This window comes from Rutidosis leptorrhynchoides, chromosome 6, assembly GCF_046630445.1.
Source record: "Rutidosis leptorrhynchoides isolate AG116_Rl617_1_P2 chromosome 6, CSIRO_AGI_Rlap_v1, whole genome shotgun sequence".
NCBI classification, from domain to species: domain Eukaryota; kingdom Viridiplantae; phylum Streptophyta; class Magnoliopsida; order Asterales; family Asteraceae; genus Rutidosis; species Rutidosis leptorrhynchoides.
The window spans coordinates 55,451,515-55,460,365 of record NC_092338.1 but is presented as its reverse complement, the minus strand read 5'-3'; the positions used below and the strand labels follow the sequence as shown (position 1 = coordinate 55,460,365).

General features: G+C 34.6%; 1 protein-coding gene and 1 long non-coding RNA gene across 2 annotated transcripts; one reads left to right on the top strand and one right to left on the bottom strand.

The window, feature by feature from the left end:
• The first annotated feature begins 372 nt into the window (after positions 1–372).
• On the top strand, positions 373–1,338 carry LOC139853651 (uncharacterized). Its single transcript, XM_071843028.1, has one exon. It carries the CDS (start codon positions 373–375, stop codon positions 1,336–1,338), a length of 966 nt encoding a protein of 321 aa, XP_071699129.1.
• A 1,229-nt stretch (positions 1,339–2,567) lies between these two features.
• On the bottom strand, positions 2,568–3,334 carry LOC139855759 (uncharacterized). Its single transcript, XR_011761547.1, has 3 exons — positions 3,279–3,334; positions 2,983–3,158; positions 2,568–2,889 (listed from the first exon to the last, which is right to left on the bottom strand). It is a non-coding gene; the product is annotated as an uncharacterized lncRNA (long non-coding RNA).
• Between the last annotated feature and the right edge of the window lie 5,517 nt (positions 3,335–8,851).

Here is an 8,851-nt window from a genome sequence, read left to right as displayed (position 1 = left end):
ACCAACATTAAAAGGTATATATTTTAACTACATTCTTAAACACTAATTCGCAATTTCTGGTTGATGTCGTTGCTTACGTCAATAAAACATTGATTTCAGTTGTCGCATTATCGAAAGTCTGGAATAGAAACATATTAATTTCTTAGAAATTTACCTGGAACCAAGTCAATTTACAAAGTCTATATCAAAACTATTTTATATATTTTAATGACATCAATCGGTAGACTAATTAACCTTTTCTGAAAAATTAGCTTTCAATGACCATTCTGTATAACAACGTAGTCTAGGGGATATGATCTAATCACCTCTATATAACCTGCACATTTGATCATGCATGATATATTATCATCAACAACAACAACAATAACAAAAATGGAGTACGAAAATAGTAACTCTGATCTCACACACGGACCTCGGTTGAGGATCTTCGGAATCCTCAGAGAGTCCATCAAAACCATAAAACGAAATGCGAAGCTTCTAGCTCCAGTTCTAGTTCTCGCGTTTCTTCTCTTTTCACATTTAAAAATTGCTCAAACCAAATTACTCGAGCCCGCGGCTAATGATTTATCTTTGCAATTGGCTAAAAACCCCAACTTGTTTCAAAGTATTGGAAACAATTTGAATCAAGCCGATTATTCTTCCGCGATTAGTGATATTCGTGAGATTTTATTTGATAAATTCTTTATAATGACTTTTTCTTCTATAATCTCGTTACTTTTCTTGATTGCCACCGTTTCATCTTCTTCTGAAGCTTACGTGGCAAAAGTTATAGATATAAAAGAAATGATCATGAAAATCAAACAATCTTGGAAAAAACCGATTCTCACAATTTTTTTTATGATTATAATCACTTTAGGCTTGATCTTTGTCTTGACCTTTTCTTTTGGAGTAATTTCTATCGTAGCTACAGATTCATTGGCGTATATGTTATACGGAGTGCTTTCTATCTCGATTGTAGTTTTAGGATTTTATGGTTGTGCTATTTGGATAATGAGCCTGGTTGTTTCTATTTTGGAAGACGTTAGTGGTCTTTATGCGATTAATAGAGCTTTAGAGGTGATGAAAGGCAAAAAGGTACAAGCATCACTAATAATCGTGCTTTTCGCTATCATGTATGGTTTCAGTCATTTGTTGACGGATGCCGTTAGTAGTTATACTCTCTACAAATGGTCACGATTAGCTGTCTCAATCCCTTTCGCTACTGGACTAGACTGCGCGTTAAAACTTTTATTGTATGTGGTATTTACTGTATTCTACCATGAACTAAAAGAGAGGTGTATTGAGAAAGAAACAAAAGGCCTTTATGTACCTATTGTTAATGCTGGTGATCAGGTTTAATGTTGTTGGTTTCTGGAATATAATATTAATATTAATATTAATCTTCCATATAATATAAATAAAATATAAAGTTGTTTAATTTGATGGACTTAATATGTGGTTATGTATACTTCCTCTGTGTTCCTATGCTGGAAAGATAATAAGATCATGGTGTACTAAGTTCTTGTTTTTTTCTATGTTTTAATTTTGTTCTGTATATGTATCCATGGTTTTGAGCATATGTGAAACTGAAATCTTGTATTATTCCTGTATTAATGCTGAAAACTATTTTACATTATAATTTTATTATAATTATAATATAATTATAATTATTATAATTATAATTATTAATTATTATTATTATTATTATTATTATTATTATTATTATTATTATTATTATTATTATTATTATTATTATTATTATTATTATTACTACTACTACTACTACTAGTTTATAACCCGCGAATTCGCGGGATTTTGCAGAAAATTAGTGGTAACGAAGCAATATATTTAAAGAATATGTATTAGTTTTCAGTTACAGCTATTATGCCCGTTGTGCATGGAAGAGACCGAAACAATCAACCATGTGCTGATCTCCTGTAAGGTGGCTTCGGATATTTGGAAGAGGGTTTATCAATGGTGGGGGAAGAAATAATCTATCGGATCTTAGTAAAAAGATTTGGCAAGCTATAGAGTGGGTCACGGGATATTACATTTGGAAGAATAGAAACAATAAAGTCTTCCGGAACGATTCGTGGGCGCCATCAAAGGTTCTAAGTGAAATACAAGCCAAGACGTTTGAGTGGATTACCAATCGCTCAAAAAGGATAACGTTGGATTGGCATCGGTGGCTTCTTAACCCTTACACTTCCGGTCTAAACTTTGATCCGGGTTGAGTAAGTGCATCGGTGTTTGTCTTGTCGTGTTATTGTTTAATAATTTGCTTGGACTTGTATAGATTCTCGATTTAATTATTCGTGTGTACTCGCATATATATCCGATTGGACTAGCTCTGTCCTATTGGTATATATGATCCTTTGTAAATATTTCTTATATAATAAAATTCCTACTTTTCAAAAACAAAAAAAAAAACAAAAAAAACAAAAAAAACAAAAGTTTTCAGTTACAGCTAGTAAAATTAGTAACAAAACTATCAGAATATGAAACATTGCTATAAATGAGTTACATATAACTACGACTATTGAATGTATGGTCAACTTCATGTTTTATCCAAACCTTTCCTTCTCCAAGATTGAATTTGGGTGTGACTTTTTTGTTGCTTTTTGGCATCAAAAAACATATAATTAAGCAGTTTAAAACTCCGCTAGAAATACTATTGAAAATTTAGTAGCATTGCCGCATTGGTTATATTGGTAGTTGCTAGTTATAAAACAATTAGTAGCCCATCCAAAACTACGATTTACAATTTATAATTATTCAACATCAAATATTTTCGCAATGTTAATGAGTGAATTATGCAAAATCTAGCTAACCTGTGAAACCAAATCATTATCACCCTCAATTTAGGAGTTGATATCCTTCTACTTCTTCTCCGCTAATCTACATGAGTTACTGTAAACAATGTTTTACTTTTTATCAGACCCAACAACAAAAAATCTTAGGAAAAAAAAAAAAAATAGAAACACATGAGAAATCAAGTCTTACTCTTCAATGGGTCCAGAAACAAATTCTTCAACTTTAGATCTATCTTTTATTAATTTATAGAATTCAGAAATACTCAGGATATAATCAGCGAGGAATATCCGAATGCAACGTGAATGTCCGTTGAAAGCAGCAAAGTGTAACGCAGTACCTCCATTTAGAGAATCAGTTTTATGGATCTAACATAGAGGTAGTTATTCATTAGCGTAGAGTTTATATTTATATCGGTCGTATATGCTAATCTATCATCTGCAATTAAAATGAAATGGTGAAAAATACCACAGCGTATATAATCATACGTTGGCTTTAAAAAGAATAAGTGTCAGCATAACTTCCCGATGACCATATTGACATGCTTGCATCAAAGCAGTCTGTTCACAAGAAAACAGATGACATAATTTAAATTAATGCCAACACGGTAACATTTTCATGTTTAAATATGATCAGTGGTGGCAATTTTGACCCATTTTATCTATATATGAGTTAATTCAAGTAGCTTTTATCTCTTAATAGATTAAACACAAGATCTTACAAGGAAACAGGTTAAATGAGTTGAAATGCTCAAAAAGTACTTTGAGTAAATAAGAGATTTTATAAGAAAAGTGCAAATGCTTCAAGTCAACCCAACCCCAAACCCAACCCTAACTCAACCCAAACCCAAACCCAACCCCAACTCCATACAAAAAATAAGTGTTTGGATTTGTCTCACAACTCGCCCATTTTGCCACCTCTAAAGACAATGATCAAAGTCAATGATCAAAGTTATAGTAAATTTCTAACCTGCCCACGATAATTCTCTTGAAATTAATGTTCACACCTGACTCGATCAAGAGTGAAGCAATCTTAAGGCAACAGATAATTTTAACGTGGATCATACAAGCATTTAACGATCAATCATTTTGAATCAATTTTTGATAATATATTGATACGAACAATAGTTAAAATATACCTCATGATGACCTTGAGCTGCAGAGTAACGAAGGGGTAAACTTCGACCCCCAAAAGTCGAATATTTAGCAAGTTTCGGATTATCTTCCAAGAAAGCTTTAGCTTCTTGATAATCACCATCTCTAGAAGCCGAAACAAGGCGCTCTCCAAAAGCCAAGCATTCTTAAGGTTGAGTTGGTTGTAACACGGTGCCTAATTGGTTGGTTATAAGACGGTGCCTAATTGGTCCATACCAATAATTAGTACTCGTATCAAAGAAACTTTATCGAATAAAAAATGCCATGAAATTTAATGTTGAAAATCACATACATTTCAAGCCTTTCCATCTGACCCACTTGTTTTTCATGAAACTCGCAAACCCCTGAAGAGCCCTAACGTCTTTAAGCATAATGATTGCAGCCTTCTTAGCTAAAGCAAACACCACATGATCTGTAGCTTGAATATGTAATTTTGTGTTCTCACCCATATGATCTTTACAAGCCGATGCAAAAAATTAACACAGAGAAACAGAACAGTTAAAAATTTGATATAGGTGACATCAGAAGTGGCAATATTTTGAAACATCAATTTCAGCATTTTAGAAAGTCAAGATTAGAAATATGTCATATATTTCTAAGAAATTTACCTGGAACCAAGTCAATTTCCAAAGTCTAAATCAAAACTATTTTATACGTTCCTGTAATCCTTAATTAATTACAAACGCGTTTTTAGTGACATCAATCGTTAGACTAATCAACCTCTACCGGAAAAGTTTTCATTGACCATTTCAATACTGTATAACAACGTAGTCTAGGGGACATAATCACCTCTATATATATATATAACCTGCACATTTGATCATAATCTATATCTATATTATCAAAACAAGAAAAAAAACAATGGAGTACGAAAATTGGAACTCTGATCTCAAACACGAACCTCGCCTGAGGATCTTCATAATCCTCAGGGAGTCCTTCAAAACCATAAAACGAAACGGGAAGCTTCTAGCTCTAGTTCTAGCTCTCGCGTTTCTTCTCTTTTCAAATTTAAAATTCGCTCAAACCAAATTACTCGAACCCGCAGCTAAAGACTTATCTTTGCAATTTGCTAAAAACCCCAACTTGTTTCAAAATATTGGAAACAATTCGAAACAAGCTGATTATTCAGCCGCGATTAGTGATATTCGTGAGATTTTACTTGTGAAGTTCTTTATAATGACCTTTTCATCTATAATCTCGCTACTTTTCTTGGTTGCCGCAGTTTCGTCTTCTTCAGAAGCTTACGTGGCAAAAGTTATAGATTTTAAAGAAATGATAACGAAAATTAAACAATCTTGGAAAAAGCCGATTCTCACTAGTTTTTACATGATTATAATCGTTATAGGCTGGATCTTTGTATTAAGCTTTCCTTTTGGAGTAATCTCTATTTTTGCTGTAGATTCATTGGCGTATATGTTATACGGCGTGCTCTTTATCTCTATCGCAGTTTTAGTGTTTTATGGTTGTGCTATGTGGATGATGAGCTTGGTAGTTTCGGTTTTGGAAGACGTAAGTGGTCTTAATGCGATTAATAGAGCTAGAGAGGTAATGAAAGGCAAAAAGGTACAAGCATCCTTAATAATAGTGATTTTCGCTATTATGTATGGTTTTACTCATTTGTTAACGGATGCCGTTAGTAGTTATACTCTCGAAAAATGGTCACGACTAGCTGTCGCAATCCCTTTCGCTACTGGACTAGACTGCGCGTTAAAACTGTTATCGTATGTGGTATTCACTGTATTCTACCATGAATTAAAAGAGAGGTGTGATGAGAAAGAAGGAAAAGGACTTTATGTTCCTATTGTTTCTGCTAGTGATCAGGTTTAATGTTGTTGTGTTGGATATAATCTTAATCTTCCATATAATATATATATATATATATATATATATATATATATATATATATATATATATATATATATATATATATATATATATATATATATATATATATATATATATATATATATATAAAGTTGTTTAATTTGATGGACTTAATATGTGGTTATGTGTACTTCCTCTGTGTTCATATGTTGGAAAGATAATACGATCATGCTGTACTAAGTTCTTGTTTTTTGATATGTTTTAATTTTGTTCTGTATCTATATCCAGGGTTTTGAGGATATGTAAAACTGAAATCTTGTTTTATTCCTGTATTAATGCTGAAACAATCTTTGAAATTTTAATTATTTCTTATTCTTATTATTGCATAAGAATAAGAATGACTGAATGAGCAATTTAACTACTACTCGTACTATATAACCCTCATTACGTGCCAAACAACCTGGTAATTAATTTTTAATTCTTTGGTCCTTCCGTTATCTAACTATGTATAAAGCTAACATAAAGCTACAACTATTGACTATTACAGTTTCAATCCCTGTACTTATATAGTCTTCAAATACATAAGGTGGAGGTTGTTGGTTTTGTTTTTGATAGAAAAATTGATATGGTTACTTTGTGAAGGATGTTATCTCACATCGGTGGAAGGAAGAAGTTGGAGGTGGATGACTTGGTTATAAAAGCAGGTCATGGGCATCATTCCAACTTGCACCAATCAATACACTTTAAGTATTTGATTATTTCTTTCTTTCTTACCCTTGTTTGAGAGTTGTATTAGTTAAATATTTTGAAGAGTGTAGTTGGCTTAAGAGAGTTGTCTATATCATTGTAACAATTTGTGATATAGTGTATTTCTCTCTTTGGAGGCCCGTGGGTTTTCTCATGTTTTGGAGTTTCCACGTTAAATTCTTGTGTTGTGGATTGTTCTTATTTCTTCACTGTTTTTCATTTGGCGTTTGTTGAGAATTAGTGAGGTCGTAATTCCCAACAACTGGTATCAGAGCGCCAGGTTTGACGAGGGGTCTCGGTTATAGGAGTCGGAGTATGCTCTGCGGTTGCCACGGGAGTGGATCGTCCACATCAGAAACGAGTTCTATTGATCGTATAGTGTATCTGGTTATACAATTTTTTTCTGATTCGGAGTAAGTGGTGTCAAGAATTTGTAGTGGACCGGGTGTTGAATTTTCCAATTTAACGGATCCTGTGCGCCACTCCACTACATCTGTCGGCCAGTCGAAACGTGGGCAAAATCAAAGAAAGTGTTGTTCTTAGGATACATATACGATGTCGAAGTTCAGTCCAATGAGGTTTGATGTAGAGAAATTTGATGGGAGAATCAATTTTGGCTTGTGGTAGGTTCAAGTCAAGGATGTGTTGATTCAGTCCGGGTTACATAAGGCTTTGAAAGGTAAACCCACCTTTGTTTCTGGTAGTGATTCTAACAAGAAGTTCGATGAAGAAGAATGGGATGATATGGATTTGAGGGCGGCAAGTGCGATTCGTTTGTGTCTTGCAAAGAACGTGCTTGCAAATGTGCACGGGTTATCAACGGCTAAAGAACTTTGGGATAAGTTGGAGCAGTTGTACCAGGGCAAGGGCATCTCAAATCGATTGTGTCTTAAAGAACAGTTCCATACTTTGCGTATGGATGGGGGTTCAAAGATTTCAGATCATCTGAGTATTCTTAATGGTATTGTTTCGGAATTGGAGGCTATTGGAAAGTGGAAGATGAAGATAAAGCTTTGAGGCTGATATTATCTTTGTCATCGCCCTATGAGCACATGAAACCTATTTTGATGTATGGGAAGGAAACTTTAAAGTTTGAAGACGTTACTTGCAAGCTCCTATCTGAGGAGAAAAGACTGGAAGGTAACGGGGTCTCATCATCAGAAAGTACGGTATTGTTGTGTTCGGATAGGCAGAAGAAAAACTCCGGGAAGAATCTGGTATGCTGGAGGTGCGGGAAGACTGGGCATGTAAGGGTTAATTGTCAAGGTGGAGCTAATTCGGCAAATGGCTCCAAAGCGCTAATGATGTCTCCGTTGTTACAGAGAGTGACAAATTCCTCTGAAGTCACTTCATCATCATGGTGTGTCCGCGCCACCATGGAAAGGGATGTTCATTAGCGGTTCTACAATTGTACCTGGGCATTGGTTTGGCGTTGATGCAGGTTGTGTGGTGGAAACTGATGTTGTAGTTGATGGAACTTCCGGAAAAGCCAAACAGGAAGTTGCACCATAACTGTTCAGCCGATTATAGAACATGTGCCTAGGTGAAATGTTTGGAATGCGATATTCTAAGTGTTTTACTCTTTATGGTGGAGTATGATAATTCTGTTTAGAGTTATGATTGTCTGTTATGACAATGATTGTCGGTTTAGACAATGTTCGATGAGGATGCAAGTTTTGTCTCTTGGGAGATAATGTCAACGGCATGAAGATGAGGATCTTGAAGTTGTCGTCGAGGAAGCATCTGCGTCGGTTATCCTTAAGTATGGTTATCTTTTTCTATCAAAAAGGTGGAGATTTATTGGTTTTGTTTTTGATAGAAAAATTGATATGGTTACTGATAACTCCTAAATTATACATATTTTTAATACATTTTGAGGAGTTATTTTGGTATTTTAAAGTCATTTTGATACTAAAACACACAAAAATGGGTAAAAACGGGAAAAAGGTATTTTAATGTTTTGTTTGAGAAATGTGTTAAAATATGACTAAAAACAGGAATAATGAAGTAAGTATTGAAGAGATGCTGAAAATCTGCGTGCTGTCACGGTTTTGGCCATATCCTGAGCATCCCGGACTCCATTTTCGACGAGCCACCTGTCAAAATGACCGTAACAGAAAATTCTACAACAAAATGGAGGAAGCCGCCAACTTGGTCAAAGGGAAGCCGCCGGCTTGGCCAAGGGAAGCCGCCGGCTTCGGTCAAAAAGTCAACATTTTGTCGTGCAAGTTTTTCTTGGCCTCCAAGCTCAGATCTGAAGTGAAGCCGCCGGCTTGGACCTAAAACGCGTTTTCTTGGGCGTTACGATCAAGTTTTGATTGGAGAAAAAGTCACCG